Here is a 17,608-nt window from a genome sequence, read left to right as displayed (position 1 = left end):
ACACACACACCACCTGATCATCTTAGCCATGTGTCCCTTCTACCACCTCTGCAGAAATGTGGCCACCAAGGTGCAGCGAAGTGCCAGAATCTGATGTGCGTCCGTGGAAGGGGTGGGGAGAGGAGAGAGTCCCTTTCGGCAGCTGAGCGTGTGTGTGCAACTTCCTGCCAGTGAGGAAACATTCGTTCCAATCAGCCCTGGTTCTCCTTTCCCTGCTCTGGCCCCACAGGAGGAGCTGGCGGTGAGCCGTGGGCCACGCTGGCCTCAGCCAGATTTCCCGGCCAAACTCGGGAGGAGAGATGCCCTGGACCATCCTGCTCTTTGCAGCCGGTGAGCCCGATGTCCCCCCTGCATCAGCCCCACCCCTCTCCCACCCCCCCTGCCCACCTGACCTCTGCTCTGGAGGCAGAAAGCAGCCCAGGGTTGCCTTCCCCAGGTGCTGGAGGAGGCTGAACGCTGACAGATTTGCCCCAGAGTTTTGGACATGCCCCCAGGAGCATGGCTTTGTCTTAAGGTGCTCCTCACCACCCGCACATCAAGGCTATCAGAAATCCCACCCCGCTGGGGACAGCGGAGCCCACGCCCCATGACTCAGCCCCGCTTGGCTTCTGCAGGCTGTTACCTCCGGGGCTGGGGCAACAGGAGATTCTGCTGGGGGCTAGGGGAACCTGTGCAAAAGTCTAGAGGTGAAACAGGGAGAGGCTTGTGTAGACCTCGCCTGAGCTCTGCTGGGGAGCCAGCTGGGGAGACACTGGTACCTCCTATAGGAAACTGTACCCACCAAACCCCAATTCCTCACCATGGCCTGGGAAACAGGAGAACCCCTTTTGCTCTCTGTTCCTCCTATCCTTTCCCTGGCTCATCCCCTCCAGCCACCCTGGCCTCCTTGAAGACCGCGCACCCCTTCCACCCTCCCAGCATTTGCCCAAGCTCTTCCCTCTGCCCGGAATACTCTCCCCTAGCTCTTCCTGTGTCCCCTCTTCAGGGAAGCCCTCCATGGCCTCCCCAGCCAGTGCAGGCTTCCCATGACCCTGTGTGTTGGGCTGCCCGGTGCTTCTTGTCTCCCTGAAAACATCCGCTCCTCGAGGCAGGCATGTCTATCTGTCCATCTCATTCATGTTTCATCCCCAGCACCTAACAGGGCCGGGCATCAGGTGAGGGCTGTTGATGGAAGTAGTAAGGCTATGATCGTGTCGCTATGTAATAACCACTGCGATGATAATAAAATGACTCAAACGCAGCGACCCCCTCCCAGGTGCCTAGTCCCCGAACCCCTCAACATAGCAATGGGATAGGGTCAACTACCTACTTGTAAAGAAAGACTGAGGCCCAGAGAGGGTCAGCTGCTTGCCCAAGGCCACAGAGCCAGGAAACTCCTCTGCTCTAACCACTCAGACTGCCTCCCTTTTTCTGCATTACAGGCTCCTTGGCAATCCCAGCGCCGTCCATCCTGCTGGTGCCCCCGCACCCCAGCAGCCAGGAAGATCCCATCCACATCGCCTGCATGGCCCCTGAGGGCTTCCCGGGGGCAAATTTCACGCTCTACCGTGGTGGGCAGGTGGTCCAGCTCCTGCAGGCACCCGTGGACCAGCTTGGGGTCACCTTCAACCTAAGCGGCGGTGGCAGGGAGGCTCCAGGGGGCCCATTTTACTGCCAGTATAGGGTGCTAAGTGAGGACCTGAAGCCGCAGCTGTCAGATCCCAGTGAGGTGGTAAACGTCTCCTACCCAGGTAAGACCCTCCTGCCCGCCTTCGCAGCCCACAGCTCCATTGGCTCACTGCTGAGCCTTTGCCCATGCTGTTCCCTCTGCTTGGAAGCCTCTGTGGAACGAGCCAGGCCTCCAGCTGTCCAGGGCTCACTCACCTTTCGTTGCTGAATTCTCACAGTCATCCCACGCGATGGGTTCAGCGATGCTCCCCATTTTGCAGATAAGGAAACTGAGGCACAAGTGATGAAGGGATTTGGCCAAGTCACACAGCTAGCAGGGCAGCAGAGCTGGGATCCCATGGGCCTTAGTATCCAGGCGTTAACCCTCCACACTCCACTGCCCTGCCCCTCCTCCTCCAGTTCTGAGCACCCTCTATGCACCAGACATTGTTCTTGGACCTGCATTTTCAGCAGCGAGTAAAACGATGACCCTACCCTCCCCCAGCCGACATTTAGAGGGGATACAGACAGTAGAGAAGCAGGGAGGCCAGAAAATATTCAGTGTAGCCACCAGGGGCCAAATAAAGAGGCCGGGATAAAGTACCAGCTAGGGAAGCGCGTCGTTTTAAGTACAGAGGAGAGTGGCCAGGGAAAGCCTCCAAGGGGGCGACATTTGAGCAAAGACCTAAATGATGAGGAGGCAGCCATATGGGGATCTATGGCGAAAGGGTCCCTGGTAGAGGGAGCCAGCTGTGCAAAGGCCCTGAGGTGGCACGTGTCTGGAATGTTTGAGGAACACCGGGGGGCGCTCTCTGTAGGGCTGAGCATGGTGGGCAAGGAGAGAAGTTGGGGGAGAAGAGGGCGTGGAAGGGGCAAGGACGATTGCGCAGGGCCTTGGGTGCATCCGGGACTTTGTTTCATTGTCGAAGCGAGACAGAAGGCCTGGAAGACCAATATTCTCCTGTGGTCTTTTCAGGACAGGGAGCTGGGTATGGGCTCTGGATCAAGGAGCAGGAGGGAGGGAGGAGGTGTCTCCAGGTAGAGCCTCTGCTTCACCATCCATCAGAACTTTCCAGTGGCAAAGAGAACTTTGTTACCCGCAGAAGCCCCACTTAAAGAGAATGTTGTTGCTCACAGAAGCCCCAGTGCCTTGCGGTGACAAACAGTCTGTGTCTTTGAGCTCCACCGTCAAAGGCCCCCTTCAATCACCTTGAGTTTGTGGTCTCAGAGTGGGGAGGGGACAACAGCCCTCCTGCCCCAGATGAATGAATGAACAAGGGCTAACGGTGTGAGAATATCAAGTATATGTCTGTTCCTTCCCCTTCCTGGCTTAGCTCCTGATCTCCATAGGGATTGGGTCATCTCCTCCTCGCTTTCCTGAGAGATCCCCTCTCTTCAAGGAGGGGAAGTCAGATCCCTTGCAGAGAAGTAAACTGTGAAGCTGGAGCTTCATGCTTTTGTGGCTGACCTCTGCATGGATTTCAGGGTCCACCATGGGGCTGGGGGTGGATGCCATCTGACACCCCTGGTATCGGGCTGAAGCCAGCAGGACTCTCAGGCTGCCAGTAACTGGAAACTTGTCTCAAACTGGATTCAGCAACAAAAGAGAATGTGTTGGTTTGCCAAACTGAAGTCAGTTTGCAGCATTGACTTCAGGCATGGCTGGGTCCAGGTGCTCAAAGAAGTCAGGAATCATTTGCCAGCTCTCAACTCTGCTTTTTGTGTGTGTGTTTGTGTGTGTGTGTGTGTGTGTGTGTGTGTCTTATTCTCAGGCAAGAACCCCTCTTCATGGTGTCAAAATTGTGCCTAGCAGCCTTAGATATATATCCTACCAGCGTTGTAATGCTGGCTGGAGGAATAACCCTCTTTCCCAGTAGTGGAGCCAAGACTCAGAATCAGCTCTCATTAGCTCTGCTTTGCCCACATGCCTATCCCTGAACCAATCACCGCGACTGGGGGGTGGGGGATATGCTAATTGACCGGTCACAAGACTTGCCAGATCCCCAGGGTCCAGCTACATCCAAGTCAAATGGTTGGGCAGTATGGGGAGGGGGCTGGCTCCCCAAAGGTAATCTGGAGGAATGACAGGTGTCCCACCTTCACCCTGCACCCCACAACTCCATAACCTGTCCCCCCTCTTTTTCTCACGTTCCTCTAGTGCCCACTTGGATACTGGCACTCTCCTTGAGCCTGGCTGGAGCCCTCCTTCTCCTTGCTGGGCTGGTGGCCATCGCCGTGGTGGTCAGGAAAGGTAACAGCAGGCAGAGATGGTGCAGATCCCAGAGGCTGCCCGATGTGCAACTGCTGGGATGTGCAAATGAGCCCCCAATCACACCCATTTTTTAGGAGCACAGAGGCACACAGCTAGGGAGGTCTTACTAAAAAACTTGCAGTAAAGAACCTTCCAGAAGTACAGTGTTGGTGGTGGGGTGGGGGAAGTTGACATATATTTTTAGATTATAAAATATATATAACACAAAGTTTCACATTTCAACCCTTAATTTTTAAGTGTCCAGTTCAGCAGCATTGAGTACGTTCAATTCGTTACGCAACCATCACCACTGTCCATCTCCAGAACTTTGTCATCTGCCCTGACTGAAACTTTGTCCCCTTTATTATTTTTTTTAAGATTTTATTTATTTATTTGACAGACAGAGATCACAAGTAGGCGGAGAGGCAGGCGGGGGGGTGGGGAGAAAGCAGGCCCTTCGCTGAGCAGAAAGCCCGATGTAGGGCTCAATCCCAGGACCCTGGGATCATGGCCTGAGCCGAAGGCAGAGGCTTTAACCTGCTGAGCCACCCAGGCGCCCCCTCTGACCCTTTAAACACTAACTCACCATTCCTCCTCCCCCAGCGCCTGTCAATCACTGCAACTGACAATAAACAAAACCAAGGGAAACAGTAGTAGGGGGCACCTGGCTGACTCAGTAGGTAGAGCATGCAGCTCTTGATCTTGGGGTTGTGAGTTTGAGTCCCACGTTGGATATGGAAATTACTTAAAATAAAATCTTTAACAAAAAAAAATTTTTTTTACATGCTTGTTTGAAGCTTTTACCAATACACATCACTCAGGTAATTGGGTGGTGGGGAGGGTTTTGCAGTAGCTCTCCTGTGAGGAGCACATTTATGGGAGGAGAAGGCGAGGTTGGGTCACAAATATATGCGGGAGATTTTGGAGACTTTTTTTTTTTTTTTAGATTTTATTTATTTATTTGACACAGAGAGAGAGAGAGATCACAAGTAGGCAGGGATGCAGGAAGAGAGAGGGAAGCAGGCTCCCCACTGAGCAGAGAGCCCGATGCAGGACTCGATTCCAGAACTCTGAGATCATGACCTGAGCCAAAGGCAGAGGCTCAACTCACTGAGTCACCCAGTCTTGTTTGTTTTGTTTTTTGCAACTAGGAGGCAACCACGACTAAAATCTAATAAATGTTTATTTATTTTTTTTGTTCCCAGTTAAAGTAAAAAATTTGCAGAAGAAAAGGTGAGACCATCTCTGGAGATCCTCAAAGGGTGCTTTGGGGGAAAGAAATATCAGATGGTTGGTGGGTTCAGGGTAGAAGTTCCGGATGGGTGTTAAGGAATCAGACCTGGCCAGGTTCTGGGGACAGAGGGGCACTTCCGGTGCTGGGTGGAGGGTTGGGTGTCTCCCTTCCAAACAGCGCCCTCTCGTGGGAGGGCTGCTTAAGAGGAACTGGGGTCAATTACAAAGCACCTAGGGTGTGCAGAACGCTGTGCTAGGAGCTGCTGCTGGAGTCCATGGCTGCTCACAGCTACTGCTGGAGCTGGCCTTTATAAGTAGTCCCATTTTATAGACAAGGAGACTGAGGCTCGACTTAGCCATGCAGGGAGCAAGTGGTTGAGTCGTGCTCACATCCCTTAACCACTGACTGCCCAAAATGGTTGTAATACTCTATAGGAAGTCAGAGTTGGGAGAGGTGACACCCTCTGGGGCTGTGCGGTGCCCAACTTGTAGCCTGTAGGCAGTGGCCCCAGCCTCAGTTTCTTCCCTGAGAGAGGGCTGGAGCCCCCGCTGCCTGGTGGCATAGAGCTAGCAGCAGCCCCAGGGATCGAATCCAGACTTCACCAGGCGATGCGGCTCCTGGAAGAGAACTTCCTTCTGAGGGGACTCGGGGGAGGATGCAAAGAAAGGTGGGGAGTGAAGGCCAAGTTTGGAGCCAGGGCTTCCGGGAACAACCCTCCGGTCTGAGAGGAGCAGGTCATCACTCTGCCAAATCCCTTTGCAGACAGCAAGAATCCTGCTGGGTTCAGATCAACTTCGCCACCACAGGTATGTACCTTCTTACTCCTATCCCCTGCCAGGGCAGGCTCACCCCCTCAAAAATGCTAGCGGGGGGACGCCTGGGTGGCTCAGTTGGTTAAGCAGCTGCCTTCGGCTCAGGTCATGATCCCAGCATCCTGGGATCGAGACCCACTTCAGGCTCCTTGCTCCGCAGGGAGCCTGCTTCTCCCTCTGACTCTGCCTGCCATTCTGTCTGCCTGTGCTCGCTCTCGCTCTCTCTCTCTCTGACAAATAAATAAAATCTTAAAAAAGAAAGAAAGAAAGAAAAAAAGAAAGAAAGAAAGAAAAATGCTAGCGGGTCTCCTTACTTGCTACCGAGCAACTTCTGTAGCCGCTCACTTCCCTTAGGGTCAAGGATACACCCTCTCCTCCCCCCCAGGGCCAGGTTTCACCTCTCACCTTCTCTCTCCGCCTCATCCTCAGGCCCTTCAGTCACCCCGACCTCTGCCTACAACATTCTTCCTCCCTCTGGTCTTGGTCTAGAGGCTGCCTTCTCCGGGAAGCCTTCCCTGACTCCCTAGACCAGTGGGTGTGTTTCTATTTCCCTGCCTTCAGCACCCTATCATTATTCTTACCCTTCGGGAGAAAAACACAAGTGTGTATGTAACACTTGCTTCCAGTGCCGGGCCCTCAGTTCCACGGGGGACAGACCGCCTGGCCCTGTCCTTAAGTGGTGCCCCGTTTGTGATCCAGAACGTGTCATCCTGAAGGCTTCCACCAGGGGGCGGGGGGGGGCGCTCAGGAAGGGGCCCCTAGCAGAGAAATTCCATCCTCTGTACTTTCACTGTTCCACACGTTTTTTTAATTTAAAAAAGATTATTTATTTATTTGAGAGAGAGAGCACAAGTAGGGGGAGCAGCAGCAGAGGGAGAAGCAGCCCCCCTCCGAGCAAGGAGTCCTATTCGGGCTTGATCCCAGGATGCCAGGATCATGACCTGAGCGGAAGGTGGAGGCTTAACCGACTGAGCTCCCACGGGTCCATAATTTTACTGAGCATATACTATGTGCTAACGTTTGGGGGGTGTCCCTCAAAGACCAAGACAGGTGGTCTTTACTCACAAGCCCATCCTGCAGTGGGGAAACAGCCCATGGCCAGCGGGACCCTGTCTGGGGCCAGGAGGGCAGTCCTGGGAGGAAGTGGTGTTTAGGCAGAGATGCAGGAGGGGGCCGTGGGGGGTGGAGGCGGGTGGAGAGCAGACAACGGAAGGAGAGCCTGGGGCGGTGGAGGAGCTGAGAGAAGTTCTGGAAAGTGGGAGCAGAGAGGAGAAACTCATTTATCAGAGGGCCACAAGAGGCCCCTGGGGGAGGGCTCTGAGGAGAAAAAGGACACAGTTCAGTTTACAGCTGGGAATGGTTCACCTTGCAGAATGGGTTTGAAAGGAGCAAAGCATGCTGGGAAATGGGTCCCAAGCCCTTCCTCACAGTTGACTTGAGGCCTGTGGCTCTGAGGGGAGGGCCCCCGGAGGGCAGTGAGCAGGGATTTTATACTGGCACTGGGCTTTCCTTTCTCTTTCTATTTCAGATATGACCTTTGATAACTCTCTGTTTGCCATCTCCATGGTAAGTTATTGCATTTCTTGGTCCTGGGTTTCTGCTGACTGTCTTAACCTCTGGAAGACAACCATCAGGCTGGGCTGACCTGATATCTCTGAGCTTGGGGCCGGGGGCGGCGGGGGGTGGTGGTGGTGGTGGCTGGGAAAAGCCCAGAATCCCTGAGCAGGGATTTGTTTGTGAGCTGAGAGTTGGCTCTGGAAAATCCCAGGGGATGGGAGGAAGCCACGTCCAGGCCGTCCGATGCCCCTGGGCAGGATCCCCAGGCCGCCTTTGAACACCATGGGGCCGACCCTACAGAATGGTGACGGGGGACTCAGGGTGAGCCGGTGGGGTCACGTGCTTTTTTTTTTTTTTAAGATTGATTTATTTATTTGACAGACAGATCACAAGTAGGCAGAGAGGCAGGCAGAGAGAGAGGAGGAAGCAGGCTCCCCGCTGAGCAGAGAGCCTGATGTGGGGCTCCATCCCAGGTTCCTGGGATCGTGACCTGAGCCAAAGGCAGAGGTTTTAACCCACTGAGCCACCCAGGCGCCCCAAGGTTCACGTGCTTTTTAACAGTCTGATGCACACTGTAGTCCCCTCCTGGTAAAGAAAAGCCTGTTTTTATGTTCAGTTTCAGAGATTTCAGCTTAAATCTCCAAGCTGAGCATTTCTCTTACAGGTGGGGAAGGTCTCTCTGTAATCTGCCCCTTTGCAAGTGGGCACTTTGGGACTGCAGTCAGGGAGCCTGGGTGGGGAGTTGGTGTGCCAAGGGCACCATAGTGGGAGAGGGTTGGGTTGGTTCAACACACCCTTCCTGGGTGTTGGGACAAGAACAGGACAAAGCTTTTAATTCTTCAGAGCTTTCTAATTTCTCCTGGGGGGTGGGTGGCGGGGAGACAGACGATGCCACATGGGGTAGGAGTGGGAGGGAAGCCCACTTCGCCCTTAGATTGGAGATCAGGAAGTCTCAGAGATGGCCAACAGGCAGAGGGTAGCTATGGAAGATGGCCCCAGGCTCAGGACACGTTCTTGGCACCGTCCAGGATAACTGGAGTGGAGCCGAATGGAGAGTTGAGGGGAGCCTCGCGGAGAACTTTGTTGCCCCGATGTGATGAGCCCTGGAGCGTTCCCGGGCGGGGAAGGGGGGCGGGGGATTGGTGACCGATTCAGGTGCTCACCCGCGCCCTCTGGCGGCTGCGGGGAGGACAGACTTGGGGGGCGTGGGCCGACCAGAATGTGTCTGTCATTCGGGGGTGGGGGGTGGTTGCCAGGACCCAGGCGACGGCGCTGGTCCAGGCGAGCCAAGTGGTAGGTGCTTTGGTCCAGCGTGTCGGCAGCGGAGGTGGAAGAAGGGAACGGATGCTGGTCAGATCGATTCAGGAGACAGCAAACACGGCGGATGATGGACGGAGGGAGAGGGCGGAGGGAGGCGGCAGGGAGTCCCGGGGAGCCGCGGGCGTGGAGGGACCAGAGACGCGCCCCCTTACCCGGCGACGCCCAAGGGCAGGTGCAGACGCGATACTGGGGTTCCGGAGAGAGGAACAAGGGAATTTAAACTGTGTATGAATGTGGGAAGGAAGGGGCTTGGCCCCGCCGGCTAGTTCAGCCCTGTGAGGTCTCAGTTCCGGGACAAATCCTATGGTATTAAGAAAAAACAGAAAACAAAGAACAAAACCCTCCCACCGCCCAAAATCCAGCAGGCAGGGCAAATTCTAAAACTTTCTGTGAGAAGACGTGCTGTCAAGGCACCAGGACCCTGGGGATTTTTCTTCTCTCCTTTTCTTTTCTTTTCTTTCTTTTTTTTTTTAAAGGAAAATGAAACAAGTGGAAACAGAGACAGAGAGAAAAATTTAAAAAGTATCTTGGTCGGGGCGCCTGGGTGGCTCAGTGGGTTGGGCCGCTGCCTTCGGCTCAGGTCATGATCTCGGGGTCCTGGGATCGAGTCCCGCATCGGGCTCTCTGCTCAGCGGGGAGCCTGCTTCCTCCTCTCTCTCTGCCTGCCTCTCTGCCTACTCGTGATCTCTCTCTGTCAAATGAATGGATAAAATCTTTAAAAAAAAAAAAAGTATCTTGGTCCTTGTGACTATATATGTATATATTTTTTTAATTAAAAAACTTGGGGGAGGGGAACACCTGGCTGGCTCAGTGGATAGAGCATGTGACTCTTAATCTCAGGGTGGGGAGTTCAAGCCCCATGTTGGGCACAGAGCCTACTTTTTTTTTATTTTAAAGATTTATTTATTTATTTGACAGAGAGAGAGAGAGAGAGAGAGACCACTAGTAGGCAGAGAGGAAGGCAGAGAAATAGGGGAAGCGGACTCCCTGCCGAGCAGAGAGCCCGATGTGGGGCTCGATTCAGGGCCCTGAGATCATGACTCCAGCCGAAGGCAGAGGCTCAACCCATTGAGCCATCCAGGCGCCCCCCAGAGCTTACTTAAAAAAATTTTTTTTTCATTTGAAATACATCCATATGTCAAAATTATATATCCAGTAAAGCATCCTTCTGTCAGTAACCCCTTTCCACTCCATGGTCTCCCCCTCCACATGCAGACAGCCACCACTATTAGGAACTTCTTGGAAATGCAAGCAAAAGTGAAAAGAGAGGATGTTTACCCTCATCCTTTCTACATAAATGATAGCATGCTAGCCACACTACCATGCTTCCTTTCCTTCACGGAAAATTTTAGTGAGATCTTTTCTAGGTATTCTTTTTTTTGTTTTTTTCCATTACGGTAAAATATATGTAACATAAAATTGACCATTTTTGCCATTTTAAAAAATGATTTTATTTATTTATTTGATAGACAGGGAGAGAGGGAATACACGCGAGGGAAGTGGGAGAGGGAGAAGCAGGCTTCCCGCTGAGCAGGGAGCCCGATGCAGGACTTGATCTCAGGACCCTGGGATCATGACGTGAGCTGAAGGCAGATGCTTAAGGACTAAGCCACCCAGGAGCTCCTTTAGCCATTTTTAAGGTCCAGTTCTGTGGCATTAAGTGCATTCACCTTGTGCAACCGTCACCGCCATCGATCTCCAGAACTCTGTCCTGCAAAAATAGAACTGTCCCCACCGTATACTAACTTCTCATTCTTAACCAACCTGAGCCCCTGGCATCTACCATGCTCCTTTCTCTCTCTGCGGATTTGCGTATTCTGGACATTTTATGTAGAAATGATGCCATATAATGTTCATCCTTTTGTGTCTGGTGTTTTACAAAAAAGATTTTATTTATTTGAGAGAGAGCGAGAGAGCACACACACAGCATGGGGGAGGGGCAAAGGAAGAGGGAGAAGCAGACTCCCCGATGAGTAGGGGACACCCAGGCAGAGCTCCATCCCAGGACCCTGGGATCCTGATCTGAGCCCAAGGCTGACCCTTAACCGACTGAACCACCCAGGCACCCCATGTGTCTGGCTTACTTCACTGAGCATAATGTCTTCAAGTTCATTCATGTTGTAGCAGGTGTTAGAATTTTATTCTTGTTGAAGGCAGAATTTTGCTTTCTGTTCATTTGTTGATGCACACTTGGGTTGTTTCCGCCATTCAGCTATTATGAACAGTGCTGCTATGAACATGGGTATGCAAATATCTGTCTGAGTCCCTGCTTTCAATTCTAGTTTCTTTTTGAAGCATTCGATGGCTGAAATAAAAGTGAAGCAGCTAATCGTTCTCCAGCTTGTATCGTGATACCCTGCTGAGGGTCTGATATTTGCTCTAGGATACCCTAGGAAGTGGGGTTCACATTTTTTTAATTTTAATTTTTAAATTTTATTTGAGAGAGAGAGAGCAGGGGGAGGGGCAAAGGGAGAGGGAGAGAGAATCTCGAGCAGGCTTCCCGCTGAGCAGGGAGCTAGATGGGGGCCTGGATCCTAGGACCCTGAGATCAGGATCTTAACTGAAATCGAGTGTCATATACACAACTGATGGAGACACCCAGGCGCCCCAACATTTTTTTTTAAGATTTTATTTATTTATTTGACAGAGAGATTACAAGTAGGCAGAGAGGCAGGCAGAGAGAGAGAGAGGGAAGCAGGCTCCCTGCTGAGCAGAGAACCCGATGCAGGACTCGATCCAGGATCCTGAGATCATGACCTGAGCCGAAGGCAGCGGCTTAACCCACTGAGCCACCCAGGCGCCCTCCCAACATTTTTTTTTAATAGTCAAGGACACAGAAGCTAATTGTGGCCTTACTGGGATCATCCAGCTAGGGACGTATGGGGCCGGGATGGAACCCCAGCCTGCTCTCATCCACCAAACTTCAGTTTTATCAAGTTCATCTATTCTGTTTTTTTTTTTTTAAGATTTTTATTCATTTATTTATTTGTCAGAGAGAGAGAACAAGCAGGGGGAGCAGCAGAGACAGAAGGAGAAGCAGGCTCCCCTCTGAGCAGGGAGCCTGATGTGGGACTCGATCCTAGGACCCTGGGATCATGACCTGAGCCAAAGGTAGACGCTTAACCAACTGAGCTACCCAGGCATCCCAAGTTCATCTCCTCTTGACTGGCATTTGGGGCAGGGGCATCTATGGTAGAGGAGAGGATAGACTTTTGAGGCAGGTTTTGTGGGAGTCCAGAACAGGGCGACAAGGTGGGGGAGGGGAAGAGATCATGTTCACAGCTTTGTTCACTTAACTATTAGCGCTTGCTATGTGCTAGCCACTTTATCTATTTAATTCCTCCATGTTTTGTAGGAACTCTAGGTGGGGTCTAGGAGCATTCTCCCCATTGTGCAAAAGGAAAAAGTGAGGCTCAGGTTAAGTTACTCAATGGGACAAGGCGGAGGTGGGATTTGAACCCATGCTGTCTGCTTCCCTACTCAGCATGCAGACAGGCAGGAGGACAGAGGACAGGATCTGGGTCCTGAAGCTGTGGGGTGGTGTGTGGGGCTGAAATGAGACTGGATGGACTGGGCGGGGGGTATCTCAGACTCAGAATGTAGGGAGACCCTGGATCCTGGAACCTCAAATCACCCTGTTCTCTGTTTTTCCTCCATGGACAAAGAAAATGAATCCAGAAGAAGATGCAACCACTCTAGATGCGTGCTCAGGCTCCACCGAGACACCCGGCAGCTCTGGGCCCCGGAAAAGGCCCACCTCCACATCATCCTCGCCTGAGCCCCCCGAATTCAGCACTTTCCGGGCCTGCCAGTGAGGCTAGGACCGGGGGCCCCTCTGTGTCTGTGCGTTCTCCATTCAGCCCTTTCTCTCAAGGGCCTGAAGTCCCTCCAGCTACTCTGGGATTTCTGGCTGCTGTTTTCTCAGGGAATTGACAGAGGAGGCAAAGGCAATCCTTGACTTTGGGACCCTCCTCACAGAGAAGCAGGAGTAGCAGAGGGGGCACAGACATTGTCCTGGAGTCTGGACAGAAAGCAGGAAGACTCTTTTTGGGTTCCCAGCTTCTCAGACCTTGTGAGAAGGAGATGTTAGGATCCCCGTGGCCCCCAGCTGGGCCATAAGCGGTCTGGGCCCTCCCTCCACACACCCCTCCGATTTCCTCCTTCCCTTGCCACATCTGACTTGACCAACCCAACCGGGTTTTTGGAACATAGGGTACCCGGGGTATGTTCTGTTAGTCTGTCCTGCTGGGATGCCTAAGTTATTAATTACAGCACGTGTTGGTTGAGCAGTTCCCAAGGTCTCTGTGTAGTGTAATCCTTCAAGCCCAGAATCTCTGGGGTCTAATCACCGGATGCCTAGTTGCCCTCAGGTGCATGCAGTCAAGGGAAAGCTCGGAGGGGGGACACTGTCACACGGGGTCTTTGCTAAAGTCCTTGCACTGGTGAGTGAGATGATGGAGGTCCAGAGAAGAGTAGGAACTAAAGAAGGTGGAAAGACGTCACAATCTTTTTTGGACCCTCTAGAAGAGAATGACGCCCTCAAGCAGTGACAGATGGACTTGGAAGATAGGGGTGTGTGTGTGTGTGTGTGCGTGAGCGCGCGCGCGCTCTCCTGTAGAAGACGGTACTTGACCCTGCTCTGCAAGATTTATTGGCCAGTCATCGGTGGGGGGGGGAAGAAAGGGGCTAAGGGAGGGGCCTAGAGAGAGAGATCCTAGAATTTTTTGTAGGGGAATAGATGGCCAAGGATGGAGGAGGAGGGCAATGGGGGAAGGGGACGGAGACGATGGGGAAGAGAGAAGGAGCGGCTGAATGCTGGGTGGGGGGCCTTCCCAAGATTCAGGTCCAGGGCAGAGACTTGAGTGGCTCCCCAAACTGATTTTCCCTTCTGGAGGGCTGGGGTGGGGCCACACGCTGGGGGCGTGTCCCGGGATCTGGCCCCGCCCCTCGCACAGGCCCTCCCTGACAGCCGGGGCGCCTCACAAAGCGACATCCAGTGGGAGGGAGCAGGACCGGTACAGGGGCGGAGCCTCATCGTAGCTGGACCCCGCCCCCCGCGTGTCTCCTCACAAAGCCGGGCAGGGCCAAGGGGCGGAGCTCACCCGCAGAGGTGTGTCGGAGCCTTCCGACGTCAGACCCGCCTCCACCTTTCCCGGCAGGGCGGCCGCCTCACAAAGCGCGACCGTTTGCGCGGGGCGTGGCCCAGGGCGTGTCCACGGGGCCGAGCACCGCCCCCTAGGGCGCGCCCCTGTCCCCGCCCTCCCCGCTTCTCCGTTCCAGCACCGCGGTACAAAGCGCGGCCTTTCGAGCCTCGCCCGGCCGGGGGGCGGGGCCCAGGCCCAGGGGCGTGTCCGCGAGACGGAGCACCGCCCCCCGGCTCACGCTCCGCCCCCGCCGTTCCTGGGCCGCGGAGCCACCTCACAAAGCCGCGACCGTTCGCGCGGGGCGGGGCGGGGCGGGGCGGCCCCGTCCCCCGGCACCCTCCCTCCCGGTGCCCTAGGCGGCCAGCAGGGGGCGCTGCGCCACGGGGCCGGACCTCGGCGGCAGTGGCGGCGAGGCGGAGCGTGGCCGGCAGGCGGCGCTGCCTGACTCGGCCTTGGCCTCGGCCTGCGCGTCGGCAGCGGCGGCGGCGGCAGCGGCGGCGGCCTGGGCCCGGGCGCGGCGGCGGCGGCGGCGGCGGTGGCGGCGGCGGCGGTGGGGCCTGGAGCCGGATCTAAGATGGCAGCGGCGGCGGCTGCGGCGGGGCCGGGCGCGGGCGGCGCAGGGGCGGCGGTCCCGGGCGGCGCGGGGCCCTGCGCGGCGGTGTCCGTGTTCCCCGGCGCCCGCCTCCTCACCATCGGCGACGCGAACGGCGAGATCCAGCGGCACGCGGAGCAGCAGGCGCTGCGCCTCGAGGTGCGCGCCGGCCCGGACGCGGCGGGCATCGCCCTCTACAGCCGTGAGTGCGGGGCCCCGGGGCCGGGCCGAGCGCTGGGGCTGCCCACGAGGCGGGTCGGGCGCGGGACCAGAGGCGGGAGGGACGCGGCCGCAGCTAGGGGCCCGGGGCCCCGAGGGTGAGGGGCCCTGAGCGGTGGGGGCCTGGTGTGGGGTCCGTGGCGCCGGGCCGAGGGAGCTGGGAGTGGGGGGCCCCCGAGTGAGGGCAGTGGAGGAACGATGTCAAGGGGCAGAGAGAAAAGAGGGCGTGCGTGGTGGCCAGAGGTGAGGTGCCCGGAGTACGGTGGGAAGCGGGAAATGGGGGAGTGAGGGCCCTGAGATTGGGAGGGGGCAGGCAGGAAGTGGGGGGCCGAGCGGGGAAGGTGAATTCGTAGCCGGCCGGGGGTGTGGGGGCTGGGTGGGAGGAAAGGGGGTCTGGGGTATGGGAGAGGTGGGGGTCCCCGGGGGCGGGTGTGGCCGCCCTAGGAAAGGGATGGAGGGATGGGGGCAGCCTTTGACCATCTCTCGGGACTCCCACGACTGCTGAGGACAGTTGGAAAGTGGTGCCCGGCCTGGGGCGGCCTGGAGGACCTGGTTCCACCCATCGGGAGCGTTTTGGCGTTCTGGACCTCCGTGTGGGAAACTTCTAGACCCGGAGAGAGGGCCCATGCCAGGGTGGTGCGAGCCGCTAGATGTGCTCCTGGTGGAAACGTGGAAGGGTAGGGCTCCTTCTTGATGTCCGGCTCCGAAGTAAGAGGTAACACAGCCTCCGCCCTCGCCACGGTCCTCCGATCTTTCTTTTTGGGGATGTGAGAAGCTGGTTACATTTTCAGAAGCTAGTTTCAAAACTGACATTTCAGTGGAAAAAAAAAAAAATCACAAATGTGTTTGCCAAGGCCCCCGAGTCTTTGTAGTTGATCCTTTTTCTTTCTCTGTTACTCTTTATTTATCTGTTCTGATTCCTGATTACTTGGTCACATTTTGCTATTCTGTTTCATTCAGCTTTGTCTCAGGGCTTCTTGCACTGATGCTCTGGGAGCCACGAGGAGGCCCTTTCCTGCCTTTGGCCTGTGTGAATTTTTTTTGCCCCTTTGGGAAGTGGGGGGTGTGGGCCAAAGGAAAATATCTAGAGCAGCCCGTTCACACTGGGTTCTCCCTGCACTTCCGCTTGGAAGACCCAGACTCCTGGAGTTGTGCCTACCTCCCAGGTATCTCAGCTCTTTCTGAGGGGGCAGAGCCGGGTTTCTGGGATCAAATGAGGAGAGGGGAGAAGGGTATCCCAGGTGGGGGTCAGAGCTCAGGACAGGCACTTAAGCTCTATTTTATGCTTAGCAGACTATCCCAGGTGCTAAGCGTGGCCATTCATTTGGCAAGCATTAATAAAGAATAAAGATGGGCAGCGTTTCTCCAACTGGGATCCCGAGGCTAATCCTCAAAGCAGTTCCAAGATAGTTTTTCTTTTGTAAATAACTTCTTTTGATTTTTGGACGGTTTTTGATTTATAGAATTATTGGGGACATAGTACAGAGAGTGCTCATAATACACCACACCTGGTGTTTCTCTTTTTTTTTTTTTTTTTTAAGATTTTATTTGAGAGAGAGATCACTCGCGGTTGGCGGGGGGGTGGGGTGCTGCAAGCAGAGGGAGAAGGGAACCTGATGCAGGACTCCAGCCAGGACTCTGGGATCATGACCTGAGCCTAAGGCAGACACTTAACTGACTGAGCCACCCAGGCGCCCCCACACCTAGTATCTCCTGTGTTTAACATCTTCCTCCAGGAGAGTTTTTATATTTTGTGTTCCTGTGTTGTGGGTAATCTCAACGTTGTTACTAGTGATAAAGATAACATTGTCTTTTAGAGGTAATTCATAACTGAGGCATTTGTGAAAGGGGGAAAGTCCTCGTTTCTCAGATTGAGATCCTGAGTCGGGGTGATATCCTCTAGGGTCTGAAAGAATGTTTCTCACCCTCGATGGTCAAGGAGCACTGGCGTGGGGCCGAAAACGTGGGTTCTGGATTCAGCTGACTCTGGTTTTGTTCGTTCCCCAAGGCTGCCATGCCACATGTGATTGCTTAAAACAAAAGGAATGTATTTTCTTACAGTTTGAGGCCAGAAATCTGAAATCAAGGTGTTGTGAGGGTCCCTACTCCTTCCAGAGGCCCTGGAGGAGAATGTCTTCTCACCTCTAACAGCTTCTTCTGGATCTTGGGCCTTGATTGGCTTTTGTTAACAGAACTCCCTTCTCTGCCTCTGTCTACACACAGCCTCCCCACTGTGTCTCTGTGTCTTTTCTGTAAGGACACCTGTGATTGGATTTAGGGCTCGCTCTAAATCCAGAAAGATTTTATCTTTGAGAGCCTTAATTACATCTGCAAAGACCTTTTTCCCAGATAAGCCACTTTTGCAGCCCGGGCTTGGGGGGTTGAGGCTTGGACACACTTTCTTAGGGTCTACTACGAGGACTAGATCACTGCCCTACTAGTATCTGTGAGTCTTTGTGCCTCAGTTTGTTTATCGGTAGAATGGGAGAGATGGCGGGACATTGTGACATAGCGTGTGTTTGCTCAATAAGCTAATACTCTTTTGGTGGTAGCACCTGCTGCCTAAAAGGCTGGGGCTGGCGATGACCTCAGACTTGGCTGGGTCACTGCACAGGGTGAGGCAGCACCCGTCCCTGAGCAGGAGGCATGGAGAGCGGGGCGCACGGGGCGGGATCGCTGTGAAGTGTGCTGGGGCAGTGTGGAGTACCAGGGCTGAGGTGTGGGGGTACACTATGCTCCTGGATCTGCGAGCAGGCCCGGCTCACCGGGTGGAGAGTGCGAGCCCTCAGTCCCTTGGAGAAAGTCAGAGATGGTCCCGCCACTGTGGGCATG

The 17,608-nt window shown here is 54.6% G+C and overlaps 2 protein-coding genes across 3 annotated transcripts in view; both read left to right on the top strand.

Annotated features, from left to right (window-relative positions):
• Window positions 1–243: 243 nt before the first annotated feature.
• On the top strand, window positions 244–13,113 carry C6H19orf38 (chromosome 6 C19orf38 homolog). The gene is made up of 7 exons (XM_044255397.1): window positions 244–330; window positions 1,422–1,730; window positions 3,806–3,898; window positions 5,104–5,131; window positions 5,895–5,938; window positions 7,473–7,510; window positions 12,487–13,113. Exons 1-7 carry the CDS (start codon window positions 300–302, stop codon window positions 12,634–12,636), a joined length of 693 nt encoding a protein of 230 aa, XP_044111332.1. The 5' UTR covers window positions 244–299; the 3' UTR covers window positions 12,637–13,113.
• A 1,426-nt stretch (window positions 13,114–14,539) lies between these two features.
• Window positions 14,540–17,608, top strand: part of CARM1 (coactivator associated arginine methyltransferase 1) — a 41,764-nt gene continuing 38,695 nt past the window's right edge. For both annotated transcript variants that reach the window (XM_044254188.1, XM_044254187.1), the window contains exon 1: window positions 14,540–14,759. In XM_044254188.1, coding sequence (XP_044110123.1) covers window positions 14,540–14,759 — 220 coding nt within the window. The remainder of the gene's footprint in view (window positions 14,760–17,608) is intronic.

This window comes from Neovison vison, chromosome 6 (assembly GCF_020171115.1).
Source record: "Neovison vison isolate M4711 chromosome 6, ASM_NN_V1, whole genome shotgun sequence".
NCBI classification, from domain to species: domain Eukaryota; kingdom Metazoa; phylum Chordata; class Mammalia; order Carnivora; family Mustelidae; genus Neogale; species Neogale vison.
The sequence above is the reverse complement of the archived record's forward strand: the minus strand, read 5'-3'. Positions and strand labels throughout refer to the sequence as shown.